Source organism: Amphiprion ocellaris, chromosome 4 (genome assembly GCF_022539595.1).
Source record: "Amphiprion ocellaris isolate individual 3 ecotype Okinawa chromosome 4, ASM2253959v1, whole genome shotgun sequence".
Lineage (NCBI taxonomy): Eukaryota > Metazoa > Chordata > Actinopteri > Pomacentridae > Amphiprion > Amphiprion ocellaris.
This window is the reverse complement of record NC_072769.1, coordinates 34,362,954-34,382,505: the sequence shown is the minus strand read 5'-3', so window position 1 is coordinate 34,382,505 and position 19,552 is coordinate 34,362,954. Positions and strand designations below refer to the sequence as shown.

At 38.6% G+C, this 19,552-nt stretch overlaps 2 protein-coding genes across 3 annotated transcripts; one reads left to right on the top strand and one right to left on the bottom strand.

Moving 5' to 3' along the window:
- The first annotated feature begins 709 nt into the window (after window positions 1-709).
- LOC111575065 (CDGSH iron-sulfur domain-containing protein 3, mitochondrial) lies at window positions 710-14,812 on the top strand. Of its 2 annotated transcripts, none has more exons than XM_055010273.1 (4): window positions 710-1,046; window positions 2,979-3,070; window positions 3,628-3,802; window positions 14,471-14,812. In XM_055010273.1, the coding sequence occupies exons 1-4, from the start codon at window positions 992-994 to the stop codon at window positions 14,494-14,496; spliced, it is 348 nt and encodes a 115-aa protein (XP_054866248.1). In that variant the 5' UTR covers window positions 710-991; the 3' UTR covers window positions 14,497-14,812. The 2 variants fall into 2 exon arrangements, with proteins under 2 accessions (XP_054866248.1, XP_035808584.2); XM_035952691.2 differs by having other exon boundaries at window positions 716-1,046; window positions 2,954-3,070.
- On the bottom strand, window positions 5,837-16,740 carry LOC111575064 (polycomb group RING finger protein 2). The gene is made up of 9 exons (XM_023279972.3): window positions 16,411-16,740; window positions 15,711-15,838; window positions 12,419-12,515; window positions 12,277-12,332; window positions 12,068-12,197; window positions 11,827-11,866; window positions 11,627-11,725; window positions 9,518-9,598; window positions 5,837-7,006 (listed from the first exon to the last, which is right to left on the bottom strand). Exons 2-9 carry the CDS (start codon window positions 15,826-15,828, stop codon window positions 6,644-6,646), a joined length of 984 nt encoding a protein of 327 aa, XP_023135740.1. The 5' UTR covers window positions 15,829-15,838; window positions 16,411-16,740; the 3' UTR covers window positions 5,837-6,643.
- Window positions 16,741-19,552: the final 2,812 nt, after the last annotated feature.

The following is a 19,552-nucleotide window of genomic DNA, read 5'->3' as shown; positions in this document are numbered from 1 at the left end:
ATATATATATATATATATATATATATATATATATATATATATATATATATATATACGTATACATATATATATGTATATGTATATATATATATATATATATATATATATATATATATATATATATATATATATATATATATATATCGCTGAATCTGTTCATCTCACATTCCAATTACCTGTGTAAAAGTATGTTGTCTGTGACTGAAATATTAATAGGGTATTATTTTTTCTGTTTGCAAAGGACTGATTTGTCTGCTGAAGTCAAAAATATTTTTCTGTCATGTCAAGTGTTTATTATGGACATTATTGTGTAGAAATGCTTTAATCATAACTACACATAGAACTTCTCCAATCATTAAAGTAACATTCAAGATATGGCAACAAGTAGCTGAATAGCAATAAAAAAACACGTTTTATTGTTTTACTTTGGTAAGTTTTCATTAGACTGAACGTGAACAGGTGCAGGTCTCACATTTTTATATTGATTTTACTCTGAAATAACTTGAAAATGGTGCAATTCTCAGATTAAATTCTAAATAATTCGGGACTGTCAGGATCCTAGGAAGTCCTCTGCTTTTGGTTAAAAAATAAAAATCACAGTGCAGCTCCCGAAGGCATAGAAACTATATTTATTTATTAAATCACTTCAGATCAATATGCTTTGACCGAAATCCGCCTTTCTGGTTGGCTGATCCGTAGACACGTGACTTTCCCGGAAGCAGTTCCTCCAATCAGCGGTTCGGCTGTCAGGCTGAGAAGTCTGACAGTGATTGTCGAAGTTTTGTTTTTCTTTCTGTTTTGATTATTTTATTTTACTTTCTTTACTTCCTCTAGCTGCTGTATAATCCCGATTTTTTTCCACCACTTCTCGCTAAATCTGGCATTCTTTGCTGTGTCCGCTACGCACGGGTTGACTAGCAGCTAGCATTAGCTGTCCTTTAGCTGCTGTCAGTGGAAACATGAACATGCTGGTGAGCAAACTGGAGCTGAAATGGATTATTCTAACCTTCAGACAACCTTGGATCCCAGCTACGGCAGCCTGCAAGGTAAACAGACACACGTAAATCCCTGCCTTTTTATAGATATAACACTATTCCTGCCATTACTGATTACATCACTGAAACAGGCTGCTACTTTTATTTGAACAGTTTGACAGTTATCACACACAATATAATGTTACGCCAAAAAACTCTAACTGCATCATGTTGTACATGTCTAAATGATGTGACAGCTGTGACTATTTTTAAGATAAAACACACATGCAAAGCCCCAAACAGACTGAACTATAGTTAGCAGTGCCACCTAGTGTGTAACTGAGCAGCTGTTCTCCCTCATAGGTTGATCAGGTCTTTTGTCAGGACTGTCAGAGCTCTCAATATGTAGTTTTCTTACACTTTAGTATTGTACAGGCTTTTGTCTAAGCAAATTTATCCCATATCGGTGTCCCTTTTGATGAAATTGATTGAAGTCTCCCATGATTGTCAGAAGAACGTGTGTTTGAAAGATTCACCTCAAAATGCTGAGTAAAAGTAGCACCGATGTGTGGTTATGCTGCGGCAGCCAAAACTACAAGGATCTGTTCATAATTATGTGTAAGTTGCTTAGTTGTAGGTTTTAATTCTACTTTCAGTTTATTTTCTAATCATGCAACACAAGATTGTGTAACATTACAAATCTATATTTGTTTCAACAATGAAAGATAAATGCTGAAAAGTTCTCTTTTAATTACCTCTGTATTATCTCTGGGGGGGGGCTGAAGCCTATTTGTATCTGTAGTCACTGTGTTGTCTTTCGTGCCCCTTTACAGTCACAAAAAAGAAGACAAATTATTTAATGAATAAATGTCCAAGTAGCATAACTAGAGAGCGCAGTACTCCGCCAAGGCTGCTCAGTTGTATGATTTCCAACTGTAAGTCCCAGTAAGTCCGCAGTGATGGTAGGATCGCAATCATTTGATCGTTAGCAGGCAGCTGACGTAGCGTTCACTTGCTGTCATAGTTACAGTCGTGCCGTTGTCAATAATACAGAAATCTTCAAAAAATCCATGGATCCAGACTATAAGCCGCATCACTGCCAAAATCTACTCTATTGGTTCTTGTGTCATTTCTGACTTTCCCTGAAAATTTCATGTAAATCTGTTAATCCGTTTTTGAGTAATGTTGCTAACAGGCAGACAAACCAACCCTGTTCATCACATAACTCTGACGTGTTCCTTGGTGGAGTTATAAAAAACTATTTTCATGGTGAAATGTGGAGGATGAATTCAGTAATCTTACATTCAAGCTGATATTCTTATTCTGTGTCAGACAATTTTAATATTTCAGCTGCTTAGTTGTGTTAAATGTTGTTGGAAGCAAGTAAAGAACAAAAATAGAACGTATATCAATCTGGTAAACTCGCTCACTGCAGATATTATATTATTATTATATAAATCAACAAGTGTAAAACTTGAGTGCTTTATCCGTTTCATTATTAGGATTATATGAATACACGAAGGCTTGTGAATAATAAAACTGGTTTGAAATTGCATCTCATTTCTATCTGTGCATCAAGCTGTATGGGTTCTTTCAGGAATTTGGATGCCGTTTTTCAAGAGAACTGACTGATAAGTAGGAGATGTTTTAAGACAAGATTACCTGTTTTGTCAAACATAACTTTTCTACTCCACTGTTTTCCTCCACGCTGCCAATCACAGAAGCAGAGAGTCTTCTTCCTGAAGGGGGCGGGGACAACAGCAGCTCAGTTGCATTTAGAGATACAGACACTGAAACAGCCCATTTAGAACAGGGCAAAAACCAGAACTAGAACATCTTTGTGGTGATATGAGCTGAAAATTCTGAAGACGTGATGCTTTGACTAACTTGCTCAAAAGGGGCACAATACAGGAACTTTAGCTTGAAAAAACTGTGTAATATAGCAGTTTACATTTAAAGACGTGTTCCTCCATCTTCAGGTGAATCTGTCCACACTTCCTCCAGAACCCGTCATCCCGTCTAAGAAGCCTTTCAAAGTGGAGCTCGTTGGTGGAAAGCGTTATTCATGGTGCACATGTGGACACAGCAAGAAGCAGGTAAATCCACATTCTGAGCACACAAAACTGCAAATCCAAATTAAATGTTTTATTTAACCTTTATTTATACACGTAATCTCTTTGAAACATGAGGTTTCATTCTCAAGAGAGACCTGCACTAACATAATGTAAAATAACGTCACAAAACGACACTGTCACTGACAAACAACACAAAGGGACCTGAACTAGACAAACAACACAATATAACACTGAGTTACAGACAGACAGGTTCATGACAAAACACAACAGACATCAAAATATATGTATAGTATATTTAGACTTTTTAGATTGTTGTATTTATTAGGTCTTTAGATTTATATTTTATTGTTGTTGCTTACTAACTCTGTTGCTATCTTGTTGTCTAACTTTTTGTGAGTGCTGTGAGTTTCAGTTACCAGACAAATTCTGTGTGTGAATTGTGTGTGTGAGCTCACTTGGCAGTAAAGCTTTTTCTGATTCTGATTGTGATTCTGAAAATGGATGTGCAAAAGTGCCAAGCAGTGAATGTCAAAGGTACAAACACAAAATCTTCTCTGATCACGTCTTTTGTGTTCCAGCCTTTCTGCGACGGAGCCCACAAAACCAAAGCCCAGGGCCTGTCGCCGCTTCGCTTCGTCCCCGAGAAAGATGCTACAGTTTGGCTTTGTGGATGTAAATACACCAACAACCCACCTTACTGTGACGGAACGCACAAACAGGACTTCATTAAATCTGCTCCACTGCATGAACCAGGTGACTCCTGAACCAGGAGGTATTTGAACAAGTTTCAAATCCACCTCCAAATGCTGAAATGTGTGCATTCTGCAGCAATTTAACAGGAAGACACTTTAAGACAGGATGTACCAGTATTTCGGTTATCATTTTGAGGTTCTCAGCTTGCAATCAGAAGCAAAGTTTGATTTCCTCCCACAGAGGTGTTGGAAGGTGTTATAGAGCGGAGCTGCTCCCTCCGCAGGGGAAACCACTTCTCTATATAGAAAAACTCACGTTAGGTTCTTCTCATATCTCTATTTTGAGCTTTCTCATCTTCTCCGTCCTTGGTCTTCCTTCCTATGACCCAGAAATTGATCTTAAAACACCGTCTCAAAGGATGTCTCGATTATAAAAATCCGACTCCTTCATCGCATCTCAGGTGGGAGATGAGAAAAGTCATCAAAAAACTGAGAAAAGAGAAGAGGGGTTGTCTTTATTTTAACTTTTCGGAAATGTGTGTGTGTATATATATGTTTTTGTTATTTAAATTAAGAAATAAAGACTATGTACATGGAGTTACCAGTTTGGTTCACCTAATTGCTGTCAAACAATGGCATAAAAAGCAAAAAAGCCAATGGATCTATTTGAAAACGTGTTAAAAGGACAGACAGTCAGACAACAATGTGCGCTAATGTTATTTCTAGAAACACCGAGCTACTGTGCAGTCCTGTTTTACTTCCTGATTTTCCAAATTTTGACATCAAGATTCTCACTTTTACTCCAAATATACATCTGTTCTAAATATCTATTTAAACCCCCATCTCTTTTGACCTTTAATTTAGATGACAAACTTAATTATAACCCGGCTGGCCTTAACTCAAATGGACAAAACAAGACATTCCTTAGTATTATCAGCTAGGGCTGCACAAATAATAGACTTCAAGTTGAAGTTTTAAGCAATGCAATTAACAAATCAGAAAGGCTGCAGTTTAGGTTGTTAAAAAGTGTTATCAATGCTGTGATCAGCTTTATTTAGTTTCATTATTTAATAATGACACCTCGTCCATTCTTCTGAAACACCGGAGTTTAAACTCTAATGTCAGTGGTTTGATTCTTGCTGTGAGACTCACACTTTGGATGGTGTTTCATGTTGTAAAGCTCCCACACAGGGTTAAATGTTCTATTACACAGTGAATATTGGACTGAGGATTTTCTTTAAATCGTTATATTGCAAATGTTATTTTATAGTTTTGCCATTATTTAAAAGGAAAATTGTTTATATTGAGCCGCAAATCATAAAAATCAGCTCAAATTCTCTAAATGATTAGGAAAGGTGCTTAAATGTTTATTTTCATATGTCCAATAGGAGAAGTACACGACTCCATCCTTTTCTAAAGATAAGGAGGTAACAGCTAGGCACCACTGTTGTATGATTAGTGGAACTGCAGCACAGTTATTTTTTACTCGTGAATTCTAGGATCTTAATGAAATTTCCATCAAGATAGTGTTTATAGAAAATAATAAGATACATAAAATATTATAAAATACAATGAAAATAATCCTTAAATTTCATTTATGTTTTGTAACATCAGAACTTAAGCTCTAAATTAGTAATCTCCATGATGAATAATACTGAAGGGTCTTAGTCTTTGTATTTATATTAGTTGAAGTTCTGCAATTTAGAGTACCAAAGAGTTTTAGCTATAATATTACATTAGACAGGTTAATGTCCCTAAATAAGTACACCGTAGGGTCTCAGCCTTAGTATCAGTCAGGGAAAGTTGTATTTTAGATTATTTTTGTAGAGTTTTAATCCCTAATATGTAAATTTCTCAGTTAAAAATCACACCATAAATAACACTTGAAGGCCGTAACTCCAATATTTAAACTTTTTAGGTTAATTTTTTTAACATCAATAAGAATCTTTTTGTCTTTACATGTGCTGTATAAAAAAATGCGATTATTTATCTTGAATATTCGACCACAACCTCAGCGTGGAACAGAACAACCAAACTGTGCGAAATCATTTCCGATGTTGATCGGAGTCATAAAGGAGGCTCAGGTGAGGAAAAAAACCTTGTAAGTAAACATTTTTATTGACCTAAAACATGCACATATGGCTGATAAAAAAAGTATCATTGTTGGTTGAAAAAGGAAAACAAAAGGAATGTTGAAATTTATGGAACTACAACATACATGGCCAAATATTCAAATCCCTTTTGAGTTCTTCGACTGCAACGAGAGAGAAACAGAGTCTGGTAGTGCTTGAATTCAAAATAATATAAATGCTTCTTCCTGTTGGTTTGTGTGACGGGACCTTAACAAAGTGCATCCACAGTTTTCAGTAATGTACATGTTACCTGATGAGCTGCTTATACTGGACACTTATACAGCAGTTATGAACATGATTTTAAAGGCAAAGATTCGCTTGTTGTTGGGGTTTTTTCTTCTTTACATCCAACTTCCGCAGTGAGTCGCACTGCAACGCCTCTCAGCATTTTGTCTCAAGTTTTCACCGAGGCCAAATCAAAAGTCTATGGAACTACGAGGAAATGAAAACAGACCCACTGCATATACAATACAAAACGATTACAATATCTTGTATAAAAGATAAGTTTATACATATGTATGCACACATGCTCACATTTGATACATACTGTACAGTTTGTATGTGTGCACTGCTTTCTAGTCTAACACACACAAACACACACACGCACATACATACAAGTGTCTATTTGGCTGCACTCTTCAGTCTTTCCTGCTGAAAGAAAACAGTAAAATCCACCTCCGGAGGGACGAAGGCTTCGGGATCGCGGAAGAAACAAAAGGGAGCAATTTTCAAACACTGTCCTCCCCGAGGCCGCTGCCGCCAAGCTCCCGTTAGGTCGTAGGTCCGCTTTTGTCGCCTCCCCTCGCCTCCTCTTTGCCGGAGCTGGTGCCGTTCACAGTCACCTTGCGAGCGCCCTGTTTGGAGGCGAGGGAGTGTCGCTGAGAGTTGCTGGGCACAGTGGTACCGTTGGAGCTTTGGGGGGCCGGTGGGAGGCTGTGGGAGGCGGGGTTGGACTGGGAGGAGGACCGGGGTGGCTGGGCTGCAGCAGGACTGTGGACTTTGTCGCTCTGGGAGTCGCTCTCCGACGTCGGGCTGGTGTTAACGCCGTCCGAGTGGCCCTGAGCGGCCGATTGGGACGGCCTTCTGCGCTTCCGGGTCGGTTTGACCAGATACTGTAGAGGGATCGGTCCAGTCTGTGTCAACATGAAGACAAATTAGACTATACTTACTGCCAATTAATCAGGAAAGATGCTTAAAAACATACCATAAGCCGCATTGTTGCAACGTACAGCAGTGGACGATTTACTTAGAGCTTTCTTAAGTAAAAGTAGCAACACTGCAGAGTAGAAATACTCTGTTACAAGTAAAATACCTGCATGCAAAACCGTAAGTATTAGCATCAAAATATATATGTAACCGTCTGACCCCCAAAACTTGCTAATCTTTAAAAAAAAAAAAAAAAAAATCCAGTATTACAGAATTTATGACATTTTAAAATGGTCCTTGAACTAATCTTGTGTGATTTTTGGTTTCATCAGGGAAAATTAACCAAATCTAAACATCCTGATGTTTCATCAAAATCACTTCCTTCTATTTGTCTTCTTTTGAAATGTTCCCAAAATAAACCATTTGCTTGAACCAGATTCTGTAAAAGAAAAAACTAAAATTCTGCTTCTCTCAGCACAACTCTGAAATCATTAGTGACTCAGCTGTGGCTAACAGTCATGTGACAAAACTTCTGGGACTTTTTGACTGAACTGCAGGTTGTGTTTACAGTGAGCAGAGAGGAGACAAGTGTGGAAACAAACTAAGTAGTAAATCTAAGTAGTAGGATATCTATAGTATGCAGAGCTACTGGTTTTTCACATCTGTGTGCACTTGGAAAAAGTGTTTCTTCTTTTTTGTATTTATGACATTACAACTGTGTCCTACTACGCAAAATAAATTTCTGAGCTCTCTCTCCTTCATGGTTGTTCCGTTTCCATAGAGATGCAGGGCTTTGTATTGCAGTGAGGGTTTAAATACCAAATCTAAGTACTTCATATATTAATATAATATTACTAAATAATAATTATTGATTAATTTGTCGCTTTAGTGTTGCAGCTGAAGCCAATTTTAATTACTTTATATCCTGCTCTGCACAATACATCATAATTTATTATTTGATTTATATTTTATAATAATAATCTGAATGTGTAAAATTAATGGAGTGGAGTACAAGGTACTGTATATGGCTCCAAAATGTGGTAGAGTGGAAGTAGAAAGTGGCGTAACATGGAAATACGCAAGTACAAACAACATTACTTTTCTATATATATTTTGCACATTACATAGTACAAATATTTGTTAATGTTCATGCTCATTTTTAAGTATTCAGCACATTTAGTACATCTGTGAAAAGTTTTTGTACCAGAAAAGTTTCATTTTCAGTATCAGAAGTATCTATTTATGTTATAACTAAAAAGGCACATGTACGTAGTTACATTCAACCACTGGCAGTGACTGACATGTTGATTCCCTTACATGAACCCTAACACACTCTGTTTGGTAAAAATGAATCCCACCTAAACTGTCATGCCACCAGAATCAAATGTGTATCCCTCCGCAGCTGAAAATAGTTCCAACACATGCACTCTTTACTCCTGTTTCAGTAACATTTGCTAAAAACTCCAGAGCTCCGCTGTTTCAAGTCTGAAACTATTTATTTGACAACCCTTTCTGAAGCAGGAGGGGAGGCTGTATGAGACTTGTCAGTGTTTCACTGGATTAGTGGACAGTATTCTTTGATATGCCGTCGTCTTTAAATCATAGCTGTATTAGTTTGTTACACACGCTGCTGGATCCTGCTTCTAATTATTATCATTATTAACCTTTCCTTTAGAGCAGATTGATCAGGGAAGCTGACCTGTGTGAATATAAAACCAGAGAATGAGAAGCATAAGTTGGTTTTACAGCAGTGCCAGCCTGAGTCCTGTGCTGTGTTTGTACTTTATGAGTTGAACTGATTCACCAGAAGTCCTGTTCTGGGGTTTAGTTTTATTAATTTAGTAGATTGGCTTTAATTTAGAGGAAGAATCGTGTGGCATAGTTCCCTCTTTTGTTAATTACAGCTGTGGCTCCTGTTTCGCTTACTCTTGTATGTTTGTACGTATTTCTTGCGTCTGTATGAATGAAGTTGCTTTACAATGCTGCAGCTTTGGGTTCCTTTTTGTCATGAGTAGATTTAGGGACAGAGTTTGACATTAGCTTAGTATCATCAGTTATAGTTAAATAAACATGCATTTGAGTTAACAGCAAAAAGTGAAGCATATTAATATGAACAAAACCAGAAAAACATCATCTCAGAAGATCAAGCTACTGACTTTTGCAGGTATCTTTGGTGTAAAAACAAGAAAGCAGCAGAAAACTCACATATAATGGAGGAGCACACCACTAATAAAAACTGTTATTTGAGAGTCACCGGCTTTATTTTACCAGTTTCTGATTCATATCAGCTTGTAGAGACGTGTTCCTGATGGCTGATTCATCATATCGCACTTTGGACTGTCTCATTTTTATTTGTTCTAGAAAGCTATATTATTTAGATTCTGCTGTACACTCCCTGTTTCAATCCAGCCTGAACCCCAGTTAAGATGAACAAACAAAATTCAAGTTGGGTGACTGTTTGTCCTCTGAAGTATATAGAATTAAAACATGTAACTGACCCGTCTCCACTCGTAGAAGTAGGCGATATCCATTAGTGTGTAGTAATCCTTCAAAGGTTCATCTCCGTACAAAACCTCCACCTGGAAGAGACAAAGAAAAATGTTTTAAAAAGAGCGTTTGGACTCAACAGATTCTGTTTAAAAAAAATTCTGTGCTCTCGGTACAATCGTGAGGACACCAGTGATTCAGCTGTGACCAACAGTCATTTGACAAAAATTTTGAGAGTTTTCAGCTGAATTGCAGGCAGTGTTTACGCAGAACAGACAGGAGAGGAGCGGAAATAAACTGAAAACGTAAACAGTGAAGTATCTACAGGATGCAAGGCCCTGATTGTCTAACATTCCAGTATTGGTAACACCTGCAGCCACTTGTTTAACACATTAGAAGATGTTGTACATGTTAATTTCAGGTTTTAGCAATTTTTTTTATTTTTTTTTGCCTTTATTTAGGCACAGTGAGAGAGAGACAGGAAACAGGGGAGAAGAGTTGAGGAAGACATGCAGCAAAGGGCCGCGAGCGGGAATCGAACCCGAGCCGCTGCGTCGGGGACCAGCCCCTGTACATGGGTCGCCCGCTTAACGCGTTGAGCTATACGGGCGCCCCGGTTTTAGCAATTTTTACTTGGTCAAGGAATGTGGTGGAGTTATGCGAAGTTGGCGTACGTGAATCCGTCAGTTAGCAACATTGCTCAAAAACGGACAAACGGATTTGGATGAAATTTTCAGGGAAGGTCAGAAATGACACAAGGACCACCTCATTAGATTTTGGTAGTGATGCGGCTCATAGTCTGGATCCACGGATTTAAGTTAAGGATTTCCCATTGAGATAGCGGCACGGCGTCACTGTAACTATGACAACAAGTGAACACTGCATTAGCATCCTGCTGACGATCACATGATTGTGATCCTACTACAAATCCACCGCTGCCAACTTATCGGAAACGATACAAGGAACAATTGATTAAATTGTGGGGGTGTTTCCGAGTCCCATCAATTCCCGCCACTGCATATTTAGGTCAGGTGATTCGGTGTCCGTACATAACGTACACATGCATAACACACATCTGTGCTCAGCGTAAGGTGAGGGAATGAACAGTCCTAGCAGAGTACTGCACTCTCTCAATGCTTTTCTTGTCATGAAATAAATAATCCAAGAAAATCAAGTTTTGAATTAATTTTTTAAAAAACATTTATAGCATTCTAACCATATCATACTGCACAAAAGACATTTCTGAGTTGTCCCTCCTTCTTCATGGTTGTTCTGTTTCAATGGAGGTACAGGACTTTACATTGCAGTAAAAAATGATCCCACAGTGAATAAAAATGTGATGGGAGCAAAAAACACTCAAACTACTCACAGGGTTAAACGACAGTCCTTCTGATTGCAGCTTCTCAGAGCTGCTTTTCTCTGTTTTATATCCTTGCACATTGAACATCTTTGTGTTTGGGACAATGCAAGAAATTTTGTTCTTGAAAATTTGTGGGCTTTTTTACAGTTTTTGACATTTTAGAAAAGAATCTTGAGTTCAGAGAGGTAAAGGAGTAATAAATTATTCTGATGGGTAGTGGAGCATGTTGCAAACACAACCACCAGCAGACAAAGTAACACTGATCTTCATTCATGTTTGTGTCCAATATTCAACAACTCCAGAGAAGAAAACCTCCACTGTGTTCGCTGCCCCACTGGGCTGGTGGCACACTGTGGTTTTTTCACTAAAACAGCAGGAAAACTGTGACTTTACAGGCTGTAAAAGCAAAACTGTGCTCTGTAGAGTTGGGTGCTAATTCACTGTGAGTTTCTCTTTCACATCTTGGTCATTTGATCATTTGTAGTTTAAAAACAGAGTGCAGCTTTTAATGATTTTGCACTTTTTGTTTAAATACATGTGATTTTTTTCCCTTTGAAGCGCTGCTAGTTATCATGTTGCAGCTCACATATCTGAACCCCAGAGCTGTTTTACAGCTGACAAATGCATGCAAATCAATACGTCCCACCTCTGTAGCAGCAATGAGCATGATTGCGATTACTTTACAGTCACAAGGCATTTATGTTATTGTGCCTGAAGCCTGAAGTTTTAACTCCATGTGTGCGCAAGTGTGTCTAATTACCCGGTAGTTGTTGGGTATATCCATCTTGCTCCGGAGGAACTTTGCTAAGTGCATGACGGACATGGCTGCTGGGCACTGCAGGAAGCGTTTACCGTTGGACTGAGAACAAAGCAAAGAGCAGAGAGGGGACATAAATCCAGGATGAGGACCAGAAAACCACAACGACATGGTCAACTTTGCTTTGTTTGAATGTGTTTTACCTTGTCTCCTTCCATCTCCGAGCTATGCCTCTCGTTATTTCTGCAGGAAAATAGAAATATTATAATTAAATATACCTGTAAAAGTTGTCAAACAACAACTAACACTTTCCTTTCATAGCCTGCAGGTTCCCACTTTGTGCATAACCAGATAATTATGTGTCATGGTTGTTCCACGTGTCTCCGCAACAGAGCAGAAACTCATAAAGACTTTTAGCTCCTGTTTTCAGTGAAGAAGACTCACTTGTTCCTCTCATAGAACTGTATGGACAGACTGATGATTTCATCCTCTGCTATGTTAAACGTCTCCACAACTTCCCCCGGTTCCAGAACTCGGTTCTCTGCATAAAAGTCCCGCCTCCGCTTCATCTCATCTGAAACCAAACGCATTATTAAAAAAGGGAAAGGACAAACACCACAAATAACAGTCGATTGTGAGAAATGTGGTTCTACCTTTGAATAACCCCGGAACAAGCTTATAAACAATATCTTGTAGAGTTTTGTCCGCTCTGGAGGAAAAAAATGAAACGTTTATATTGTTAGATATCAAAGAGTTGGCATGTTTTTCAGGAAATAACTGCTACTGATGGACTACCTGATGCTGAGCTGTGGACAGGTCTTGTGAACCTGGACGTCACATCGAGGACAGAACTTATTTGTCTCAAGGAAGGCAACGATGCAAGTTTTACAAACTGCACAGAGAGAAAAGACAAACAACAGTGTCAATGTGTGTAATTTAATGCAATACAATAACACAAAACAGGTTCTGTAAATCCAACTGCTGAGAGCTGAGGCTGAATGATATGCAACGTAAGTCATGATTTTACTGGGAGTAGTAAGTTGTGCCTTTTTTTGCCTAAAAAAAGGAAATATTAAAATTATGATGTGACTTTTGCTGTCAAATACATATGTACTGTTTTGTCTGGATTAGGGCTGACTATCAGGTAACTTGAATGATTCAATATATATCACCAATAAGGTACAAGACAAAGGACATGCATGTCAGAAAATGTATTTTAGATTAGCTGTAGAAGGCTCTTACTGTATAATACTGTAGGCACAAGACGAGGCATTACCTGGACTAATGTTGGCAAGCAGAGAGCATTATGGGAGATGAGCAAGCAGCGGGCACCAAGACAAAGGCTTGTGTGACGAGTAATACCTGCTAGCTAGAGCTCTTGGTTTGTACGCAAGCTAGGTCTGATGGCGAATGTTTCAATATCATGAGGAACAATTTAAACTGCGTTTAATTAAATTTGCGTAACATTTGAATTTCACAAGCAGTATTTCATTTTGCCAGGTACAAAATTTTAATTTCATGAGAAATACTTTATCATCATGTGTCATAATATTGACTACCTCAGAATCATTGCCAGTACTACCTATTAGTTTTCTTTTATAGTCACTCTAGCTCACTTATTTCTATTTTCAGTAATGTATCATACATATATTTTACTGCTTTTCTACTAGGCACCACATTTGTTCTCAAGTAATTTTGTTTTCTAAGCAATATCTGACAAAAGAACTTCCTTCAGAATCAATCAAGTTTTATCTGATGTCATCTAATCTTGATTGTCTACACTATTAGAGCAGCCAATGTCACCTTAAAGGATACCCACTAAGTTAATTTCCTGTTATTGATTAGTCAATTATTGATTAATAAGGCTACCAATTATGGATTAGGAAAACTGTTAAAAATCTGCATCCCTTTTGTGGAGAATCTGAATTGTTAATCCAAGCATCTCTGTAGCACCACAACATTTCATTTCTAATGGGATGTTGTGACGCGTTTTGTAGAAAAAACTGCAGCTCCTGCCATTTGAAGCTTGCACTGTGATTTCAATAATATTTTTTGATTAATTGTTCAGACCTGAACTTGAAAATATGATCCAATGGATGCATCAGCGGGCTCAAGAGTTATCACAGAGCAAACATAGACTGTATAATAAAGACAGTCTACAAGTGCAAACAAAACTGAAATGTATCATCCTACAAGTCACACAAAAAACACGTCTTTAGGATGGACTTCACAATATTAATAATATTAAAATCACAGAAGATCCTGTCTCAGATGCTGAAAACTAGTTCATGCATTTGTTACTATTAGCCTGGACGGCAGTAATTTCTTATTATCAGGATGTCCCAATAACTTTCTGAAAAACCTCCAGCTGATCCAAAATGCGGTAATTCTCCCATATTAGCTTCTCTTCATCGGCTCCCTGTGAAATCCATCATCGGCTTTAAAATCATTCCCCTCAAATACAAAAGCGGCATCATATTATGAACACTTTATTGTACCGTATTATCCTAGCAGAACACTGTTTACTGGTGGTTAAAAGTTTCCAAAAGCAGAATTTAAGGCAGATCAATCAGCTATCAAGTCAAGTCGCCGTTATTTATTCAGCACATTTAAAGCAACAGTCATTCAGCCACAGTGCTTTTCAGTAGAATAAATGAGAACTGCATTATGAATTAAACAATAAAGTTTAAATGTTGAGATTAAAACTATGTTGTCCATGATGTGAATTTACTCTCTTCAGCAGTCCTTCCAAACCTCTACACTGTTTATTGTTCTCTTATGCATTGTTTGTGTGTCTTCTATTTACTGTCCTCTTCTATTGCTTCCTTTCGCCCTCACCCTGACCAGTCCAGGCAGACGTCTGCCCTCCCTGAGCCTGGTTCTGCCAGAGGTTTGTTCCCATCAAAAGGGAGAAATTCCTCTCCCCTGTCTCCAACATGCTGCTCACAGTGGATTCAGTGGACACTGATGGATGCATGGTTTGTTCTTTTTTAACAGTTTGATACACACACACAGACACACACACACAAACCTTTTTATACACACACACAAACACACACCTGCTCCAGGGACAACTTATCATGGCTGACTCTTCTGAGACTCCCAACTGGGATAAAAGAATTTCACATTATGTACTTGTTTATTTTGTTGTATAGCATTTCTGACAAATAAAGGCTGCTTCCACATCTATTTTTTAATTAGCACAGCTTGTTTGCATAATTAACAATATTTAGGGACTTTGATCTCGGTATTCAATTTTAGTGGTAAATTTGCATTTTTGGTCAAACTTAATCATAATAAAAACAGTATTTGCTGCATGCTGACCTGTCCTTGGGAAAGAACCTGAACCTTGCATGGCAGCTCTGCCTCCATTAATGTTGAATGGAGAACAATTTAACAGCACTTTAAGTCCGACTAAGATGGGAAATAGCTACAGAATCAGAACCAGAATCGGTTTTAATGCCAAGCAGATTTCCACATATGATGAACTTTAGAAGAACAGTATGAATTTTAATAGAACACTAAAAAGAAGGAGAAAAGATTTTTGTTTTTAGAAAGAGCAAGTGCTGCAAGACAAATAAGACAATTCCTCACAAATCCGAGGAATTACAAATGTAATAGAAATATTTACAGTGTGCAGGGATGTGCATTATTCGCCTGAGAATGTGCAAAATTGCATAGTATGTAATGTAAACAATGTAATTTTGCTAAAATGTGGGATTTTAACCTTAATATTCAAACTTGTTTGGTTAATTCAGTCCTATTTCTCTGCTGGGAAGCACTTTGCAGCGGTTGTTTAAAATATGCTGTATACATAACTTGTCCATATTATGATAATAATTCTTGAGAGATGATCTAATAGATGCACCAGCAACCTCAACAGCTAACACAGAGGTGAAGGAACCGGATTATCTCCCTTCATGCATTACGTTTGGAGCTTCTGCAGGCCTGATTTTAAAGTTAACACGAGTCTCCATCACCTCCCTGCAGCCACAACAGCAACTCTGCTTCACATTCATTCACTGTGAGGTTAACAGAAGCTGTGTGTGTACATGCATGCAGGGAATCCTCCATGTGAGGAACTTACAGGAGTGCAGACACTCTACGATGGTGGTAGCATCAATCAGGTATCCGGCGCACAGAGGGCAGGTGAGGTGCGGATTCAGGTCTGTGATTTTGACCCGGTTCGGCTGCATTTTCTCCATCTGGACAGACCTGCAGAGGAGGGAAACAACAGTAGAGGGGTTTATTGCTCAGCACAGCACACTAGCAGCCTGTGGGAATCTGCTTAACGCTGCTTGAGGCTGAGTTATCTCCCGTATAGTCGGTGGCACCGTGTCAGAAGGTGTCTGCCGTGCGTCCTTGAAACCACAACAATCCACCAAAACAACTCCAACACTCGGCCGGTAACGTGCTGGCCGTGCAGCTCCGTGCAGCCTGCCTGGAGCAGGACAGCAGCCCGCTACCAGGTCGCCCCTGTGTGGCCTCATCTTGTGCACCAGCTCCGCCGCTCCGGCAACAAAGAAGCGGCTCCGTTAGTGCGGAGCCCCGCGGTCCCAGCGAGCGGCGGGACCCGGACTCATCCCGAGAGGAGCCCCCCGGACCCCGAGGGGGGCGCAGAGCCGCAGAAAATCACACTGGTACACAAAGCAGCCATCTTAAATTCACTGACAGGGCTGCTGTGAGGAGGCGAACAAGAGGCTCGAATGTGACACCGTGCACTTCGTGTGCGCCTCCGCAAACAAGCGGCGCGATGTGCCGATAAACAGCAGCCGCCCGGTTCCTACCTGATCTCAGGGAAAAGTTCTGCTCTCCTCCGGCCCGGATCCAGGTGAAGTGTTTGGACTTGGGCAGAATTTGCAGCAGCGCCAGAAAATGGCTTTTTTCAGCCCCGTCAGAGGACTGCCCATTTTGGATCACGTGATTTTATTTTGTCGCCTCGTTCACGGGGCAAACGGGGTATCTGGAGTCTGCAGGGCCTCCAGCCTCCTCCTCGCCCCGCACGGCCCCGCACGGCTCCTCTTATTTAAGCCGCTTAAAAAAATAATAATAATTTATAGGAATGAACGGCTCCGACGCTTTGCTTCGCTCCGCCTCCGTTATCCTCCATGTGATTGTGGAGGATTCCGGGCTGAAGGAGGCCCAGCAGGCCGCAGGTCCGGGGCCCGAGCCGGGGGAGGGCCCACCGACACACCGACACCTTAATTAGACATCAGCAAGACTAGTTCGGCTTTTATTCTAATTAGCTTACCATGAAAAAATATCAACTATATCATTCAAACTGATTTTTTTTCGGGAAAAAAAATAAACCTACAGAGAGCAAATCAAATTTCTATTTTTTCTGTATATGATATTTTATTAAATTCAAAAATTTTTTTCCAACCTTCTAAACTCTGAGCAGTTTCTGTGCATTCAAGATAGAAGATAATATAAAGTAGTGTCACATGGTAAACTGGGCTTTACTACTAGAGTCTGTCAATTGTTTTAATGAGTTAATTATTGGTTTCATCTGTAAAATCCTCAAGAAACTGTTAAAAAAAAAAAAAAAAGCTAATAAATAATTTCCAAAACCACATTCCTAGCATTGTCCCAAACACACACATGTTCAGTGTACAGTGAAATGAACCAGAGAAAAGCAGCTCTGAAGGCTGGAAACAGAAGGACTGTTGGTTTAATCATCTGAACTCCAAGCTGTTTTTGAGCTTTCAAGAAAATAATCCAAAATAAAAAAAATACAAAGTAGCATTACATGCTTCACTGGACTTTACTACTATCTGCTAATTAGTTTATTTAATGAATTAATTATTGTTTACATCAATAAAATGTCAGGAAACTATGATAAGCTCCCAGAACTACATTTTTTTTTACATTGTCCCAAACACAAATACATACAAAGACACAAACTAGACAAAAGCAGCTCTGAGAAGCTGAAAACATGATGACTTTTGGTTAATCCAATGAACCCCAAGCAGTTTCTGTGCATTTGATTACTCAAGAAAACAGTCGACAATGAAAATAACACAAAGTACTGGTAGATATTTGACTGGACTCTGCTACCAGAGTCCGTCAGTTTGTTTTGTAATCAATTCATTGTTGTTTCATTTATAAAAAGAAAAAGTGAAAAAGCTCCCAATACCACACTTCTTGCATTGTCCCAAGCACAAAATGTTCAACGTACAGAGAAATAAACCGGAGAAAAACAGCTCTGACAAGCTCGAAACAGAAACGCTGTTGGTTGTCTCTGCTCCTGTGGGCTTATTTTTCCCTACAATATAAAGTCCTGCATCTCTGTGGAAACAGAGCAACCATGAAGAAGTGAAGAAAGAAATGTCTTTTGTGCAGTGTGATACAGTTAAAATGACATACATCATAAGACAGTCGAATTTCTTTGAATATTTATTGTACAAGAATGAAAAAAAAAAAACCCTGGAGATGCCCAACATTTTTCTAAGTGCCCTACAGGTGTTAACAAAACGAGAACAAAAGACAGAAAGGGTAACTCTACATGCTGTAATTATTTAACTATTTACATTTTTACAACCTCTCCAAACTTGTTTTTCATACTCCTCTGCACCTCATGTCCAGAATGATAGGCAAGATGGAAACAGCACTAGAAGGAGAGAGAACTCAGAAATGTTTTCTGTGCAGTATAACATTTTTAACACATTTTAAAAAAAACAATCAATCATAAAGAGAAAGAAAAGAAGATTTTTTTAAGTATTTGTGTGTAAAAATAGCCATGTATCCCATTTCCAAGTGTTACCAACCCTGGACAAAACTGGTAACTCTACATACTACAGATATTTTACTCTTTGCATTTTTACAACCTCTACACTCTACTCTGCATATTAACTGTAGGAAGATGTTTCACCGTGCTGAATGTATCTTCTAACAACTTGTTTCTCTGTGCTGTTTTTGAGCCATTTATATTATTGATCCAGTATGTTTTATTTTCCTCTCAATCTCTCTCGTCGTCTCCTCTCTGCTCAGCGTAAACACATCCTGCAGTTCATCTGAAAAGTCCCTGAATGTTTGTCATGAGACTGTTGGTCACTAATATCTTCTCATTTGCACTGAGGAGCACAAAATATTTAGGTTTTTTTATATAGATTTTTGATGTGTAGAATAAACAGATTTTGATGAAATGCTATAATTTTAAGCTTAGATTTGGTTAATTTTCCTGATGGTACAACATGTTCACACAGGATGTATTCACAGACTGTCAGAAATCTGATGATTCTCTCCGTTTTATCAGCTTGTTGCTATGGTAAAATGTGCATTTTTGTCAGTTAATTAGACCCTTAATTTCCTGCATTCTGGTGAATTTTCATGCAAAAGTTGGTGCCTTCATTACGTCTGCATTGTTACATCTATGAGGAACATGCAGCAGTTTTTCAAAGTGAAAGTCCTCTACTTCTTTTGCTTTTTGTTGAGTGTGATGTACTGCATTCCCTTGCATGAAAAATGGTCTAGCTCAAAGCAACAGAGGTTCCAAAATACCCTGGATCCTACATTTCCCATAATGCAGCTTGATGCATCAGCATGTTTCAACACCTTCGTCTTTCAAACTCCATGTCCTCTTAAGGGCCGACTGTCTTTTGTCTCATCATTATTGTCATTTTCTTAGATGTAACCGATGTTGTTCTTACATGTAGATGCTCAATATAATGAGCAAAAAGAGGTATTTGGCTTTTAAAACATTTTATTTGTATTGTAGCTTCATATTCTAATGCTTTACTGTAGTACTTCAGTACTTGATTTCAGCAGTGGATAAGACGAGAGGACTTTGCATTTTGCCTTATTTCCAGGGTATATTTCCAATATTCATACATGTATATATATTTATTTGAATTTGCTGTAATTCTGCAGAACATTTCAGACTTTATTGCATGTGATGTGTGAAAGTATTCCAAGGCCTTTGTACAATAT